Source organism: Capricornis sumatraensis, chromosome 19 (genome assembly GCF_032405125.1).
Source record: "Capricornis sumatraensis isolate serow.1 chromosome 19, serow.2, whole genome shotgun sequence".
Classification (NCBI taxonomy): Eukaryota; Metazoa; Chordata; class Mammalia; order Artiodactyla; family Bovidae; genus Capricornis; species Capricornis sumatraensis.
The window spans coordinates 26,783,546-26,801,669 of record NC_091087.1 but is presented as its reverse complement, the minus strand read 5'-3'; the positions used below and the strand labels follow the sequence as shown (position 1 = coordinate 26,801,669).

Here is an 18,124-nt window from a genome sequence, read left to right as displayed (position 1 = left end):
AAGGCCTCCTCAGACAGCCATTTTGCTTTTTTGCATTTCTTTTCCATGGGGATAGTCTTGATCCTTGTCTCCTGTACAATGTCATGAACCTCCGTCCATAGTTCATCAGGCACTCTGTCTATCAGATCTAGTCCCTTAAATCTATTTGTTACTTCCACCGTATAATCATAAGGGATTTGATTTAGATCATACCTGAATGATGAAAGTGAAAGAGGAGAGTGAAAAAGTTGGCTTGAAGCTCAACATTCAGAAAACAAAGATCATGGCATCTGGTCCTATCACTTTATGGCAAATAGATGGGGAAACAGGGGAAACAGTGGCTGACTTTATTTTTTTGGGCTCCAAAATCACTGCAGATAGTGACCGCAACCATGAAATTAAAAGACACTTACTCCTTGGAAGCAAAGTTATGACCAACCTAAATAGCATATTCAAAAGCAGAGACATTACTTTGCCAACAAAGGACCGTCTAGTCAAGGCTATGGTTTTTCCAGTGGTCATGTATGGATGTGAGAGTTGGACTGTGAAGAAAGCTGAGCGCCAAAGAATTGATGCTTTTGAACTGTGGTGTTGGAGAAGACTCGAGAGTCCCTTGGACTGCAAGGAGGTTCAACCAGTCCATCCTAAAGGAGATCAGTCCTGGTGTTCCTTGGAAGGACTGATGCTAAAGCTGAAACTCCAATACTTTGGCCACCTCATGCGAAGAGCTGACTCACTGGAAAAGACCCTGATGCTGGGAGGGATTGAGGGCAGGAGGAGAAGGGAATGACAGAGGATGAGATGTCTGGATGGCATCACCGACTCAATGGATGTGAGTTTGAGTAGACTCTAGGAGTTGGTGATGGACAGGGAGGCCTGGCATGCTGCAATTCATGGGGTCGCAAAGAGTCGGACATGACTGAGCAACTGAACTGAACTGATGTACGTGACTAAAGAAAAAACACAACCAGTATACATATAGAATATGCAATGTTTTTATTTTTAAGCATATTATGGACTAAGTAATAGACAAGTCCTAGTGGCAGTTTCAGACTTAGAAATTTATAAATGTGCACAAGACTATAAGCTCCAAGACAGCAGGGACTACATCTGTCTGGTTCACAAATGGTACACTCAGTATTCAGCATATCAGCATACGGTGGTGGTATGGTTTAGCCACTGAGTTGTATCCGACTCTTCTGACCCTGTGGACTGTAGCCCTCCAGGCTCCTGTGTCCAGCATGGTATGCGTTAAGTAAATCAGAAGCATAACGTTAAAAATGTGATAAGGGCCTCTCATGCTCCCTTCAAACTGATGTCTTTGCAAGATTCTGTGTGCTTGGATTCCCTTCTCCCTGAGTCTGTTTCTCCCAGTTTTACTTCCCAGACTGTAAACTCCACAAGGCAGGCCCTGGAATTTCTCTTCTTTCTACTCTCATTGTGCGAGCTCCCCAAGGACAGAACGCAAGTCTCCCTTTCACCTCTGCAGTATGGCGAAGCAGAGGCTTCTGAATAAGAAAAACTAAATCTACACTAGAAAAAAAATTCCAGAAAAGCTTAAGATTGTTTGATGGACTTTTTCTCACAGGAAACAACAAATGCAAGAAGGCTCAGAGAAGATCCACCTCTGCAGGTGATGGGATGTAAAACCTGGAAAAATATTTAGACACTGTCAACCTACTTATTTTAATATATTTCTGAAAAAAGAAAAAGAATCTTCAAGCCCTTTCTGCTAAGACTTCTTTCTAGCCAACATCTGATATAATACAATTTCATCTCTGATGTGATTTAGTATCAATTATCCCAAATCACACACTAATGTGTTGTGTACTGTGTCCAACACTTAATTTGCTGTCTTAACAAACACTTTTAGGATTCCATCTTCTCTATCAATGTTTACCATCCCCTTAAACACTTTTGCCTTTTTCTTTTCTTTGACAAGCCACTGCTGGCTTATTTGGCATTTGCTTCATCTTTCTTGGGCTTTGTATGTGAAAGTAATTCAGAAATTTTAACCCACTATATTATTATTTGTGTTAAGTATCTCCTCATTTCCCATTTGAAGCCTTGCACTTCTACCTCAGTGACATGTTTCCAATAGATGCAATCACATCTTTCATCTGGTTAAGCCACTTTCCCAATCAGAACAAAATCTGAATTTATTACCTTGGCCCTACAGATAGGCCTCTGCTACCTTCTAACTCCCTCTACTCTGGTGCTTGCCCCTTGCCTACCAGGTTTCGGCATTCCCTGTTTCTAAAACAAAAGACGCTCGTTTTCCACTCAGATCTTTACACTGGAATGTTCTCTTTGCCAGGAATGTTTTTTCCCAACATCACATTCCTCCTCCTTCACCATTCCATTCTCTGTTCAAAAAAGTCTTCCCTGACTACTCACCTATGTACCACTGCCTCCAGCTTCTACCTCAGCCTCTTACTCAGCTTTATTCTCTGGAGAGCATAATTTGAAACCCTATCACTTACTTGCTCATCTGTTAACCTTCCCTGTGTAATATTTCTTCCCCTAGAAGGTAAACTCCACTTGGCTGACCACCACCTGCCCAGCAGCTAGAACAATGTAGTGGGTACACAATGTAGGGACTCCTCAAATTAAATTATTAATTGACAACATGAAGTGATCGGAAGAAAATGATGGACATATAAATATATACTTATCATAGCACTTAACTACAGCAGGGGATCCACTGCCTCACCGAAAATTCAAATTAGCCATTTAGGACTGTAAGTAGGTAAGAATTTGTTCCTTTGGCCAACAAATATTTCCTGAACACCTCTAACACAGGAGACAAGAGAGAGATGTGTGCCTGCCTCTGAGGTTATTTTTAAACTTGATGGAAGGTGGGTGACTGCACACCTGGAACATATAATAGAGAAAGGGTAAGTGCCACAAAAGTGTTTGGAAATTCAGAAGTTGAGATTGAGTAAGCTGCCATGTGGCAAAGGCCCTAAAGAATGAAAGACTGAAACTGTTAGTCGCTCAGTCGTGTCCAACTTATTGATGCCCCACAGACAGAAGGCAGTGGCACCCCACTCCAGTCCTCTTGCCTGGAAAGTCCCATGGATGGAGGAGCCTGGTCCAGGGCTGCTGTCCATGGGGTCGCGAAGAGTCGGACCCAACTAAGCGACTTCACTTTCACTTCTCACTTTCATGCATTGGAGAAGGAAATGGCAGCCCACTCCAGAGTTCTTGCCTGGAAAATCCCAGGGACGGCGGAGCCTGGTGGGCTGCCGTCTATGGGGTCGCACAGAGTCGGACACAACAGAAGCGACTTAGCAGCAGCAGCAGCAGACAGTAACCCACCAGGTTCCTCTGTCCATCAGATTCTCCCGGAAAAAACACTGAAGTAGGTTACTATTTCCTTCTCCAGGGGATCTTCCTGACCCAGGGATGGAACCTGGGTCTTTAAACTGACACAAAAGAGCAGTGGCATTTCAAGTGACTAAGACAGAACAAGCTGTGAAGATCTGTTGGGCAACTAGATTATATTTCAGACAGGCTGGAACATGAGTCCTGTGTAGAAAAAAATGAAGTTTAGAAAGACAGACAGGACCTAAATAGTGCAGGTCCTCAAATGAGTTGACTCGGTAGGTATTCAGGGCCTACGTATCCCGGTGTGATGACTGTAGGGATGTGTGGTGACTCCAGGACTTTCCTTCGGAAGGGATACCTGTTGGTCATGTTAGTCTCCTTCTGGGTTCAGGGGCTGCTCGGCAGACACTGCCAAGTTCTGGTTCATTAGAACCAGCTCACCGTTTAATCTTACCTTTGGCCAGTCGGTGGTATCCACCCAGTAGAGGGTGACTTTTCGGGTTCTCATGACTTCCTGGACTTTCCTGGGCAGCAACTTCTCCATCACCTGCTTAGGAGTAGGCGGCAGGCGCTGGGCATGGGCCTCGGAACCGGACACGAACTGCAGCAGCTCTCTCTGAGAGTGAGGACAGGGGGCCAGGAGGAAGACGGCGTTCACAAAGCCCCCGAGCGCAGACTCGGCCTCCCTGGCCTCGCCCTCCACGTCCAGCAGTCTCCTCCCGCTGTTACGCAGAATCGGCTTGGTGGGCGACGTGATCTCGGGCCGGTCCCACTGATAGTCTAGCAGCGTCTCCATGAGCGCGCTGTGAGTGTGGCTGGCCCTGGGCGCCGGGCCGGGCAGGTGGGCGCCCTGGGCGCCATCCCCGAGCCGGGCCTCCAGCTCCTCCTCAAAGTCCTCCCAGGAGCGGACCCCCAGCTCTCGGAAGTCAGAGACGCGGGAAGGCCGGCTCCGCGCCCCGTGAGAGTCAAAGAATCTGAAGGCCCAGCGGACCCTGGCCAGGCCGAACCGGCAACTCAGGTAAGTGAGAAGGCGCAGGGCGGCTCGCCGGACCAGGCTCTCACCAGCGACGCCTTCCGCGGTGTCCAGCAGCAGCATTACGTTGTGGCAGCAGGCCATGTCTCCCGCCCCACTGCCTCAGGGTTCGAGACAGGACCTGCGCCGCTCTCTCCTAGGCCCTTGCTTCAGGGAACCAGCGCCATCCTCCGCTTCTCTCAGGGACTCTGGTCGAAAAGCTCCCGCGCTCTCCAAGGGCCGCTGGCATTGGTGGAGCTAACTCCCAAACTCAGCTCCAATTGGTCGCTTGTCTTACGTAAGTTACGTGAGTAACTTTCATCCTTGGCGTTGATTGGAAGAGCGATGGAGAAGAACTCGGCTTGATTGGTGGAGGGCGGGACTATGGGCTGGACGCTTTGTTCCGGGAAAAACTTAACGTTCATTGGCCTGAGCCTCCGTTTTAAAATTTAAAGAGGTGGTGCCTGCGGCCTGTGTCTTTACGTTTCCATTTTCTGGAGCACTGTGCTTGTACGGGCGGAGAAGGCGGTGGCACCTTACTGCAGTACTCTTGCCTGGAAAATCCCATGGATGGAGGAGCCTGGTAGGCTGCAGTCCATGGGGCAGCTGAGAGTCGGACACGACTGAGCGACTTCACTTTCACTTTTCACTTTCATGCATTGGAGAAGGAAATGGCAACCCACTCCAGTATTCTTACCTGCATAATCCCAGGAACGGGGGAGCCTGGTGGGCTGCCGTCTATGGCGTCGCACAGAGTCGGACACGACTGAAGCGGCTTAGCAGCAGCAGCAGCAGCAGTGCTTGTGCGGGAGGTATTTACTAACACCTTGAAAATAGTAGGAGAAGACAATTTGGGGTAGTTTGAACTGATTTGTAAGCCACCTAGACTTTCTATGGAGTGGGATTTGAAGACGAAAACAAGCTTTCTCTAATTTCAGAAAAAAATATTATAAATTAAAAGTTCAGTCTCTTTGCCCTAGTTTCTAGGCGTTTCTGTTGAAGAAGGTAATTGAAGATTGGAATAAAAGTTTAACTTGAGGGAAAAAAAGGAAACAGCTTGAGAATGATTAATTAAGTTATGGTACAGTTCCAAGGGGAACATCATGCAAATTTTAATGTTTTTATACGTAATGTTAAATGGAGAAAAAGACCGCAAAACCACACATGCAATGAGATCCCAAAATTTTCTGTCTACCTGCATATATATTTTTAAACTGTTAATACTGTGTAGGGAGAATTTAAGTGTATCTGGTAATAAGATGGTGATGGTTTTAATGATTTGTTTTGGCTTTTTTTTGTTGCATTTTCCAAGTTTTCTACAATTCTATATTTTTTATTTTGCCTTTACATTCTAGGAAAATATTCTTTTTTAAATATATTTGTTTTAAATTGAAGGATAATTGCTTTACAATACTGTGTTGGTTTCTGCCATACATCAGCATGAGTCGGCCATAGGTATACATATGTCCCTTCTCAGGGAGAATATTCTTAAAAGGATTCTTCTGTTCCAAATAGCAGAATCCTCAATTGTAGACAAAGTTGTGGCTCTAGATCCTAGAGATTCTTATTGTTGGTTCTAACAGCAGAGGAGAATCTAAACTTTCTAGCTAGAACTGGGCTACCTTAAATAGTCTTCCAATCCTGAGAGTCTCTGAGCCAATTGCCTCAAGAAAGACCACCAATGATGCTTTGTAGATACATTCCTGGACATTTCCCGATCCATCAACTGTCAGAGCAACAAACATTTTTTTACTGTTAATGTGTCAAGTGAAAGTCAGTCAGTCCTGTCTGACTCTTTGGGGCCCGATGGACTGTAGACTGTCAGGCTCCTCTGTCCATGGAATTCTCCAAGCAAGAATACTGGAGTGGGTAGCCAAACGCTTCTGTAGAGGATCTTGCTTACTAAAAGTACGCACACCTGTTCATTATTCATTCAGTAAATAATCATTGCAGGGAACAAAAGAGCTAACTGTCCTTGCCCTGGGAAGCTTACATTCCAGTAGGGAGAGCCAAAGAAGGAAGTAACATATATGTTAGGTGGTGATAAAAACTAGTCGAATTAGGTGGAAAAAGTAACCTGAGTAGGTAGCAGTATGCAGTTTCAAATGGGGCAGTCAGGGAAGCCACTTGGACACAAAGGGAGAGAGGCCCTGTGAACACCGGGGAACAGAGTGTTTCAGGAAGAGGGAAGAGCAGGTGTAAAGGTCCTGGGACAGAATTTTGCTCCCTATTCACCAAGCTAATTTCTAAAGAGTTATTATTAGACTCTTGCTTTGACAAATAGGAAACTGAAGCTCAGAGCAATTGAAGAGTCTCTGTGATTTTATACACAGCAGAATCACAAATGGGATCAAATTCAGATTCCAAAAAGCAGGTTCCCAGGGTACAATACTTGCAACCTAGATTGAAAAATCAGCTTCATAAGGAGGGGCTTATTACAGAATACTTTTAAGAGTAAAGTTGATTGGTTAGGGCTTCATTTAAAACAATGACAGGGATCTGGCTATTCTGCATTTCTTCTCCCCGCTGCACTCAACAATCCCCCTTAAAGTTTCTTTATTTAATATTTGTTTCTCTTTCTCTCCCTGTCTTCTACTCTTTTATTGGGTTGGCCAATATACCCCATTTGTATTCAAGGTCGGAAGAAGAGAGCAGATCTCAAGGCAAGAAAGCAGAGCTTTCACAGAATCCATCCCACCATCAGATTTTGACTTCAGTCTCAGTGGGTCACACACCACTACCTCTAGCTGCGAGGGAGCCTGGGGAACTTGGGAAGACCAACTGAGAGGTCTGTGTTGGATGGATCATTTTCACAGATGCTGAAGTTACCAAGAATGATGACAGGGGCAGTGGTAGAGAGAGACAGAGCCTGTGGCCCAAATGCTCAGTGAACGAGATAAGGATCTACAGATGACTGTGACAAGGAGGTAGGGTATGGTTTAACGTCAGAAAGCCTGGGGTTTTATGGAGAAGGGAAGAGTAGGACAGCTTCCCCCCACCTGCAAGCCAGGTGAATGAGTGGTGTGAGAGGGAAAACGGCCTGTACCTGGGGAAACTACATTGGAAATAGTATCAGCAGGCATTAGCCGGGTTTCCAAAACAGCAGGAAGGTGAAGATCTGAGGACATAGATAAGTTTGTTCACGGTACACTGCCATTCCAGCAAACACTATAGGGGGTCAAGGAAGGGTGGAAGATGGGGTCTTAGGGGAAATACGGAGCTGTAAGGGGTTAAAACCCAGGTGATGAAGGTTAACCTGGGAAGCCTGGAAAAAGAAGGGCTGAGGGTTCAGTGCAGGACTCAGAAACCATGCTAGGTATTTAAAGCAGGAGGAGTGTAATACATGCATTGAATATCGACCTAAGAGTGGAGGGAGACAACCTCTCTCTATAGTAAGACAATATGGCAGCAAGAGAAGCCCACATATTTAGAGAGTGCACCACAATGGGAAGCCTGAGCACCACACACACAGAGTAGTCCCCACTCGCTGCAGATAGAGAAAGCCTGCATGCAGTGACAAAGACCCAGTGCAGCCCTAAGTAAATAAGTAAAGAAACATCCTCTCATACCCTTAAAAAAAAAATTCCACTCCCCACTTGGCCTTCTCTGATGCTACTCTGACCAAGGAGGGGGCCACCTCATCATGTCCAAGTCTGGAGTTGTAGACTCCCACTCAGCCTTTTCTTACGGGGCTAAGCCATCACTTTGTGGTTGTTTTTTTTAAATTCTGGCCAGACGGAAGTGATTTATTATTGCCTAAAAGTTTTCTCTCTTACTAGCCTGCCCCTTTCCTGGTCTTTTGACTAGAGAGAGCTGGTTTTGTTGCTGTTGGGGTTTTTTGGCCTACATCCTTTGGTCTATTAGATTGCCACTTCTCCAGTACCCAGTTAGATATGAAAGGCATAAAGGAAACCCAGAGTACACACTGCTATGTCATTTTTTGGGTCTCAAGAGGTCTGGCCAGTCTGCCTCTTCTTGCAAACTCTCAGGATATTCTTGTTTGTTTATATAGAATGTCCAGGGGAACTTGAGCTTTTACTAGTCAGAGACTAGGAATAAATATGTCTACTCCATTTTGTCTGGAACCAGAAGTCAGGAGTCATTGTTTTTATTAAAACATCACATTGCACTGTATTTGAAAAGCGAAAGTGGTAGTCTATCAGTTGTGTCTGACCCCTTTTGACCCCATGGACTGCAACCAGCTGGGCTCCTCTATCCATGGAATTCTCCAGACAAGAAAACTGGAGTGGCTTGCCGTTCCCTTCTTCAGGGGATCATCCCGACCCAGGGATTGACTCCAGGCCTCCCACATCGCAGGCAGATTCTTTACCACTGAGCCACCAGGGAAGCCCTGTTGTACTGTATTTAAGCTATCTCTTTCAGAGTTTGTTTCACATCCACGGTGAGGGCAAGAACTGTGTTTTATTTGTCTTTGCATCCCTAGTGTCTAGAAGAGTAGCAATCAGTTATTTTTTTACTGTGCTATTCCCTTTTATTTTTCAAATTTATTTATTTTTAATGGATTATTGCTTTATAGCATTGTGTTGGTTTCTACCAAACATCAACATCAATTTTTTTTTCATGGAATTGTGGATGGAAACAGAGTTTGCAGCCTGGTGGGCTGCAGTCCATGGGGTCGCTAAGAGCCGGGCACGACTGAGCGACTTCACTTTCACTTCTCACTTTCATGCATTGGAGAAGGAAGTGGCAATCCACTCCAGTATTCTTGCTAGGAGAATCCTAGGGACGGAGGAGCCTGGTGGGCTGCCATCTATGGGGTCGCACAGAGTTGGACACGACTGAAGCAACTTAGCAGCAGCAGCAGCAGCAGCAGCAGTATGTTATCAGCATCTTTGTACTTCCCCAAAGGATGTTACGAATTTGTGCAGATACAGATATATTACCACCAGAGGGCAGTAGCAGCAACACTTCATTAAGGGCTCTGAAGCCTACACACCCTGCTCCAGAATGAAAACTTTCCCCACAATTGCTTCTGTCTTAGTTTGTGTGAGAAAAGCTGAAGTCTGGGACCTTAATGTGCTTGGGCCTCGCAGGGGGAAAGAAAAGGACCTGACAAAGCTGCACTTGGAGCACATGGGGAGGAGTTATATATTTCCAGCATCTAGAGTTGACAGAAAGTGAAGAGGAACTAAAGAGCCTCTTGATGAAAGTGAAAAAGGAGAGTCGAAAAGCTGGCTTAAAACTCAACATTCAAAAAGCTAAGATCATGGCACCTGGTCCCATCATTTCATGGCAAATAGATGGGGAAACAATGGAAACAGAAGCAGACTTTATTTTCTTGGGCTCCAAAATCACTGCAGATGGTGACTGCAGCCATGAAATTAAAAGACACTTGCTCTTGGAAGAAAAGCTATGCCAAACCTAGACAACATATTAAAAAGCAGAGACCTTACCTTGCCAACAAAGGTCCAACTAGTCAAAGCTATAGTTTTTCCAGTAGTCATGTATGGATGTAAGAGTTGTACTATAAAGAATGCTGAGCACTGAAGAATTGATGCTTTTAAACTGTGGTGTTGGAGAAGAGTCTTGAGAGTCCCTTGGACGGCAAGGAGATCCAACCAGTCCATCCTAAAGGAAATCAGTCCTGAATATTCATTGGAAAGACTGATGTTGAAACTGAAACTCCAATACTTTGGCCACCTGATTCGAAGAACTGACTCATTGGTAAACCCCCTGATGCTGGGAATGATTGAAGGAAGGAGAAGGGGATGACAGAGGAAGAGATGATTGGATGGCATCACTGACTTGAAGAACATGAGTTTGAGTAAGCTCCAGGAATTGGTGATGGACAGGGAAGCCTGGTGTGCTGTAGTCCATGGGGTCCCAAAGAGTCGTACACGACTGAGCGACTGAACTGAGAGGGACGGTCATGCATCTAGAGGGACACGCCTCGCAATATTTCACAGGCATTATTCCCTCCCTTTTATAGATGAAGAAACTGAGGCTCAGAAGGCCTCTCACAGCTAGTAAGAGGAAGTTCTGAAGCTCTTACCCTACTTCCTCCAAGAGGGTCAAGGCCAGCCTCCTCCCTGTGATGGAAAGAACAAGAGAAGGAACCTCCCTGGGCAGTGGACCCAGACCAGCCCCACACCAACAAGCCTCTTTGCTTCAAGTGTGTTCCTCCTCTTTATTTAATGGGGTGATAATCCACTCTGCTTTTAAGAGCTGTATGATCTTGGGCCAGGGTCAGTGCAAAGTGCAAAAATGTGGGACCCCTTTAAAAAAATTTTTTTAATTCAAAACAGCAACAACAGAGCATTAAACCAACACAGGACCCTTCTAAGCATGAGGGCCTGTGTGATTTTGCAAGTCATTTGTCCCTGATGCCAGCTCTATCTAGAGCAATAATAGAAATAATGAAATAATAATTGGTTCCCTCTTTGGGGTGGGCTTCCCAAGTGGCACTAGTGGTGGAAAAAAAAAACAAAACCCCGCTGTAAGAGACGAGGGTTCAGTCCCTGGGTAAGGAAGATTCCCTGGAGGAGGAAATGGCAACCCACTTCAGTATTCTTGCCTGGAAGATTCTGTGGACAGAGGAGCCTGATGGGCTACATACAGTTCATGGGGTCGCAAAGAGTCAGACATGACTAAGTACGAATGTGCTGGATTTTTGGGGTCCTACTTTATACTAAATTCTGCCTGTCCCTTTAAATATTTTATTACTTTTAACTCTTCTGAGATTACTTTTTTCTCCCCGCTGTGTGTTTTTATCTCTGCAATGGGGAGGTTGGACTAGACTGGTAGTTCTTAACCCTGGTTACACATTAGAAGCACCTGGGGACTTTTAAACAATACCTAAAGCTGGCCATACCCCCACAGATTCTAACTGAACTGGATTGAGGTTGCAGGTTGGAAATTTTTACTGGCAGTGACATGAAGAATAGGTGTCCTTGGTGGGTCTGGGTAAAGGGCAGGTCTTTGGGGACATTGTTTCTCCTCCACAGCATTTGTCCATCCATCCATTCTGTCCGGGGTCACAATACTCCAGTGTTACCTGTGCGGGGGGAAGCCATCCATTGGTAGCAGTGGACAAGGGGGCAGGCTGGGACTGCCCTGGGGGCTGACCCTGACTTGCTCACGCCTGCCCTCTACCTGGACGGCTCCCGAAGCGGACAGCAAAGTGCTCAGTCCCTGGGAAAGGGCCTGCAGGGAGGCATTTCTGCTCTGTGGTTCCTGCTGACCACGTCTGCACCGCCAGGAGGAGCAGTCACATGGGGTGCTGGCATAAGCATGCTTTCTCCACATCCTGGACATGGTACCCTTGACTGTCTCCAGTGAGCCAGGACCCAGAATGCAGTCTCTCAGGGAGCTGGGGCTGCAGGACCGGCTGGGGCAGATTTACCCCTCAGCTTCGGCATAGGGTCTGGCTCCTAAGGCCTGGCTTCTTGAAGGAATAAAAGACATGTATTCATTCACAGTTCTGCTTTGATGATTGGTGGGTAGGTTACTCAGATCCACCCTCATAGAAAACAAAAACAATCAAAACGTGTCATACCTTAAAGTTGCTGAAGACCCGAGAAGACCCAGAGGAGCAACTGCCCAAGAGGAGGAGTCCAACAGAAGACCCCTCTCTCCCCATGGAGCTGGACTCCCAGGAGACGACATTTTCAGGTGACCCAGAAAGGACCTCCCTCCTCCAGCCTCGGGAATGACAAGGAAGGTGGTTCTGGTGCCGAGCAGGAGAAGGAGCAGGTGAGGACCCCAGTGGGTCCAGGCATGTCAGCCCGTGACCTTGGTTCAAGGTGACCCTATCCATAACACCCTCAGATGAGTGGAGAATGCAAGTGCCAAGTCTTTCCAGATAAGGACACCTTCTTCCCAGGCTTCGGAACTGCCCCACGGGTTATGGAAGAGTGGTGGCCGTTATGGAAGAGCGCCAGGCACACCAGGATGAAGGACAGCTGGAGGAGAACCAGCAGAAGTGACCCCCTCAGCTTTGGGATTCTGAAAGGATTTGATGGGTAATAAATCTAATAAATCAGCTAAGCTCATCTCATTTAGAGAAATGAACCTCAAGATAGAAAGGTCCTGCAAAGGACAGGAAACAATTAAAGAAAATGACACAGCCAACTTGGAAAAGAACCAAACAGAACGAGCAGAAATAAAACAGTGTCATAACGAGAAGCGAAAATACAACAGACGCGTTTGAAGACACTTGGCCTCTTCAGGAAAAGGAGACACGTGGCCACACAGCAGGGGCATGCTGATAATGTATGCAGGCCCCTGCCCAACCCCCTGCTCTCCAGGAAGAAACCCTGATCTGTAGCTGCATCATTTGCCAATTTCTGTGGTGTAAATACTCCCGCCGTGGCCTGTTTCATGTACCAAAGGGTTAACACCTGGCTGGCAGAATTCCCGATGAGCCAGAGAGAGCACACAACCGGCCTAGAGACATGGGAGGACATCAAAACCGCAACCAGAGGGGCACAGATTTCAGCCCGACTACCTGGGACCAGGGAAGAGCCATCCTTGGGGAACTTTAAAGACAAGACTCTTAAAACATGTCCAGAATTCACTTAATAACTTTGCCATTTCCTTCTCCAGTTTAGAACAAGTACGCTTCCACAAAACCAAGAGAGGCTCAAAGGGAGCCAGGTGGGGTGTAGAAAAGCCTCAGCACTTAAGACTCTAAAGACATAAAAACTTTACAACCAAAGAAATGAATGTGTAATGGTGGAATTATGAATAGAGACATGAATAGCTTCGGGACTAGACAATGGCCCCTGACGCCTCACTGTCGGAGAGGCTCATGGCATAGGCACTAAGCCTGGGGGTAGGAGTGAGATGGAGGCTGAAGACCACATTTTGTTGTTGTTCAGTCACTAAGTCACGTCCGACTCTTTGAGATCCCATGGACTGCAACACACCAGGCTTCCCTGTCCTTCACCACCTCCCAGAGCTTACTCAAACTCATGTCCATTGGCTCCGTGATGCCATCAAACCATCTCACCCTCTGATGCCCCCTTTTCCTCTTGCCCTCAATCTTTCCCAGCATCAGGATCTTTTCCAATGAGTCAGCTCTTCACACGGGTTGGCCAAAGTATTGGAGCTTCAGCTTCAGCATGAGTCCTTCCAATGAATATTCAGGGTTGATTTCCTTTAGGATTGACTGGTTTGATGTCCTTGCAGTCCAAGGGACTCTTAAGAGTCTTCTCCAACTCCACAGTTCAAAAGCATCAATTCTTTGGCACTCAGCCCTCCCGACAGTCCAGTTCTCACGGTTCAGGGCAAAGAGTCTGATGTGAGAACACAGCACCCACGTTCAACTGCCCCTGTTGGGCCCAGTGGCCTTGATCTCCTTGCCCCACCTCTCAGAGCCTCAGTTCCTTCCTTGGGTAAAGGGATCTGACCCTTTTACCACAAGCCAGGTCAGGATGCCCACAGAAGGTGGGGTGGGGATGGGGCTTTGCATCCAGGCTGACAAGTCCCTGAGAACATCTGTTGCTGCATTATCCTTACATATGGAGTTGTTGAAATTAGACCTGAGGTGCCCCTAAGTCGAGAACCCCCACTCCAATGTCCAGGCTATGGGGACGGACCCCCACCCCCCAACTCCATGCTCATCACCACACTTAGCCAAGTCTGGGAACTGTCTCAGACACCAGCTCATGCCCACAAAGCCTCAGCTGGAAACTGCAAGAAACATGCCCCTCTCCCCTGTCCCGTGTCCATGGCAACCCTGCCCACCTCCCCAGCAGGTGAAAGCCCCTCCATTCTAAGGTGGAAAAACCAAGGTCCCGAGTGGGGAAGCCACTTGCCTGAGGCTGCTCAGCCTTCATGAAGTGGCCGGGCTGGGTCCGGACCTGCACACATGGCCACACGGGCTGTGTGGGGTCTGAGCCTCTCTGGGAGCTCAGGTACCCTTACCGCCTGACCAGCCATCCTGGAGTCTGGTGTGGAGGTGGCTCCCGCCCTCCAGTAGGCAGTTGCTCGCTTGCTTTTCAAAAAAGCAATATCCAAAAGACGGGAAACAGATACCGCCACGGCCCACACCAACTCCGGGAAGGAATGAGGAGAAACTACAGCCTGCCAGCCGTGGGGTGCGGTGGCGAGCCCTGAACGGCAGCTTGAAAGCAAACTGACCTTGTAGGGTTCACATGTCCGCGGCCTTAACAACTGGCCAAATCCGGAGTCAAGTTCAACATCAGGGAGGTGTGGGCCTCGGTCACCCCCAGTACATAGTCGGGATTTTCCTGTGTGGCTTTTCAGCAATTACCAGTGGACATACATAATGCCCTGGCTTTGAGTCTGCCCTTGAAAAATGCTGATGGGTTTCAGTTACAAGGAAACATGTTGGCCCACAAGCTGCTCTTGTCCATTTCCTGGGAACCCTGGCCACTAACCCCACAGCCATCGGAGGGACAGAGCAGTGGGGAACGGGCGGAAGAGGCGCTCCTGCAGAAGGCAGGCCTGGGCCACCTGCCTCCAGGACCTTTTCCTCCCATTTCCATCCTGTCTGCTGTCCCAGGGGTCTCTGACATGACATCCCTCCTGGACCCTCATGTGTGAAACTGACTTCGGGGGTCGTCTCTGGATTAAGGGGTCAGATCCTGATTTGACAATGAGGGCCCCTCTCGTTGGTGGCTGGGGAAGCAACTTTTAAGCTGAGGTCCTCTGGGCCCACGGTGCCTGGCGGAGGGTCGGGGGGCAAGTGGGTCACCTGTGGTCACAGCCAGTTGGCCAGGCTCAGCCTCCATCCATCCTATACGCAAAGTTATGAGCATGTTTCTTCCAGACCCACCACTTCCCCCTCCACTGGGTTCCTGACCCAGGCACCCAGTGCTGTGTATGGGTCTCTGTCTGGGGTACATCTGGGGCACTGGACAGGGGATTGGGGACTTGCATAGACACTGGAGTCGGGGGCCTTCCTTGGGGAAGTTTCTGACAGTTCCTGGGAAACAGGCCTGCACGCTCCTCGCACCTCTAAGCATGGACCAGGGTCAGCAGTTTATACACCCTGGGACCAGCTGAGAAGCGCACTGTGGGGCACTCCTAGACCTGCTAAAAGTCAGAACCTGCATCTTGACGACCTCAGGGGCTTCCGTGCACACCCCGGGACCCTGCACCGAGGCAGCCAGGCCAAGGCTTGGTCCCCACCAGACCACCTGCCCTGCTCAGCTCTCCAACCACACCCATCCATGGCTGTACTCGAGGGGTCCTGCATGAGCTCCCCCCATTCCTGGGATGACTGCTTGTGTGTCAAGACTCAGCTTTGTAGCGGGGTGAATGGTGCCCTCCAAAAGAGACACCCACATCCCAACTCCCCATATTTGCCAGGGGGCCTTTATTCGTAAATCGGGTCATTGCAGAGGAAATCAAGTTAGATAAGGTTACAGTGGATTAGGTGGGCCTTATGCAGAATGATGGGTGTCTTTATAAGAAGAGAAGAGACACAGAGAGAGGAGGAGGCCATGTGAGGAGGAAGCAGAGGCTGAGGGGATGTGGCCACAAACCCAGGAACACCTGGAGCCCCAGAAACTGGAAGAGCTGGGAGTGACGCTCCTCCAGAGCCCAGGTCGGGGGGCCTGGTCCTGCTGACCCTTGACTTTAGACTTCTGGCCCCCAGAACTGGGAGATTGTCGATTAGTATTGTTTTAAGCCTCCCCACCACCCCAGTTTGTGGTCGTCGGTATCAGAAGCCCCACCTGGGACACTCAATGTTCTGTGTCCCTAAGATCCACCAATCGACCGCTACCTCAGCCAGGCCAGTCTTCCCCCGGTCATCACGGGATGTCTTCTCAACAATAAACCTCCTGACTCGGGAGAAAGGCTCACGCTGCACACAGGGGCCCCATCTGTGTGGGGCTCAAAGCCCATGTTGCCTCAGAGCGGCTCAGCCTCACACACCTGCTGGCCCAGGGGGAGCAAAGGGGGTCACACACCTCTGAGCCCCTGTGCCCTCCACACCCTGCCCAGTCATAACTGCAGACGACCGGGCCCGCAGACATTTCAGGAGGGCAGACTTGCTTATCTGCCCCCACTGCTCTTGCTTCCCTGTCCTTTTGCATCCCCCCACCCCTGCTTCTGGGCTTCCCTTGGGCCTCCCTTGGAGCTCAGCGGGTAAAGAATCTGCCTGCAATGCAGGAGACCTGGGTTCGGTCTCCTGGGAAAGGCTACCCAGTCCAGTGTTCTGGCCTGGAGAATTTCATCGACTGTATAGCCCATGGGGTCGCCAAGAGTTAGACATGACTGAGCGACTTTCATTTCCTTCATCCTTGCTCCTGGTCCAGCCTGTCCAGCTGGCCCTCATGTTTGGGCCCGGGGGACACTGGTGACATCTGGGGACATTTTCAGTTGCATTTATGAATGCTGCAAGATATTAAATGCCAACAACACCAAGGCTGAGAAATCCCACTTTAAGACTCTTCATCTTTTGGAGGTCATTGTTTGAGTATCCAATGGAGTCCATGGATTTCTTTCTCCCTGGGGAAGCATGCAGAAGCCCCAATTTTGTTTCACAGTGGGCAAGGTAGTGTGACTGGGCTCTCTCCGAGGCTATTTGGTTCCCCAAACCTTCTCACTTCTTGTAATCAGAGCACACCCGGGAATGAGTCTTCCCTGACATCTCTCCACGACTCAGGTTGGTGTGGACCCGCACACACCCCGCACGCTGCCTGTGCCCAGTGGCCGCTGAATAGACTCTGGTCTCGAGCAGGGGCAGGCAACAGGCTTCCTGGGGACTGATTCATCTCAGGGGAAAGCTGAGGGTTGCAGGGGCCATGGAAAAGTCGGTAATGATATGAAGACACCACAGGAAGATGGCTCATGCTCAGCTCCAGCTTTTTTGAAATCTTGAACCATTTAGTTTATGCCAATAACAGTTTCACCTAAAAAGGGCCCAATCAGAGACTTCCCTGGTGGTCCAGCGGTTAACACTCTGCCTTCCAATGCAGGGAGAGTGGGTTCAATCCCTGGTTGGGGAACTAAGATCACCGCATGCCTCGAGGGGTGGCCCCCAAACTTTGTTTAAAAAAGCCCACTCAACTGCTGAAAAACTTTTAAGGCTATAGAACCAAATTATCACTGATGTTTGGGGTCACCGTGACCTTGTGATTTGTATTAATAATAAGAAATACATTTTTGGTCTTTGCCCCCGGTCCTGGCACAGAGCTCCTAAAACTCTGGCAATTACCGAAGTGGGGAGAGCAGTCAAGGTGTCTCTTGTTAGGTGAATGAGGTGGCTTTTCCGGAGAGTGCCTCCTTTCCAAAGGGGGGGCGCTGCTTGCCAGGGCAACTAAGCACATGGTTAAGGATTGGAATTTCCGATCCCTCCTCTGCCCCGCTCCTCCCCTGACCATGTCTGGGAAAGCCAAAAGGGCTTCTGGTTGAAGCAATCACCAACAGCCACTGATTTAATCAATTGTGCTTGTGTGATGACTCCTCCATAAAAATCCCCAAACAGGGTCTGGACAGCTTCTGGGTTGAGGAACACATGCAGATTTGGGGAAAGTGAGGCTCGGAGAGCGTGAAGTTCCGTGCCTCCCCCCACCCCCCACACGCCCTGTCCTATGTATCCCCCTGCATCTGCTGTTCCTGAGTTTATGACCTTTTACAATAAGGCTGTGATCTACTAGGCAACATGTTTCTCTGAGTTCCGCGACCACTCAAAAAATTAATAGAACCCAAAGTCATTAGAACCTCTGAACGGGTAGCCAGTGGGTCGGAGCGCAGGTGACAATCTGGGCTTGCAAATGATGGCTGGAGTGGGGGGAGAGTCTTGTAGGGCTGGGCCTTTAACCTGTGGGGTCTGGAACTACCCCCAGATAGGCAGGGTCCACACTG

The 18,124-nt window shown here is 48.6% G+C and overlaps 1 protein-coding gene across 1 annotated transcript in view; it reads right to left on the bottom strand.

The window, feature by feature from the left end:
• Positions 1–4,426, bottom strand: part of TICRR (TOPBP1 interacting checkpoint and replication regulator) — a 41,404-nt gene extending 36,978 nt beyond the window's left edge. Inside the window, exon 1 of the mRNA XM_068990945.1 lies at positions 3,764–4,426. Within this exon, the coding sequence (XP_068847046.1) occupies positions 3,764–4,426 (663 nt within the window). The remainder of the gene's footprint in view (positions 1–3,763) is intronic.
• Between the last annotated feature and the right edge of the window lie 13,698 nt (positions 4,427–18,124).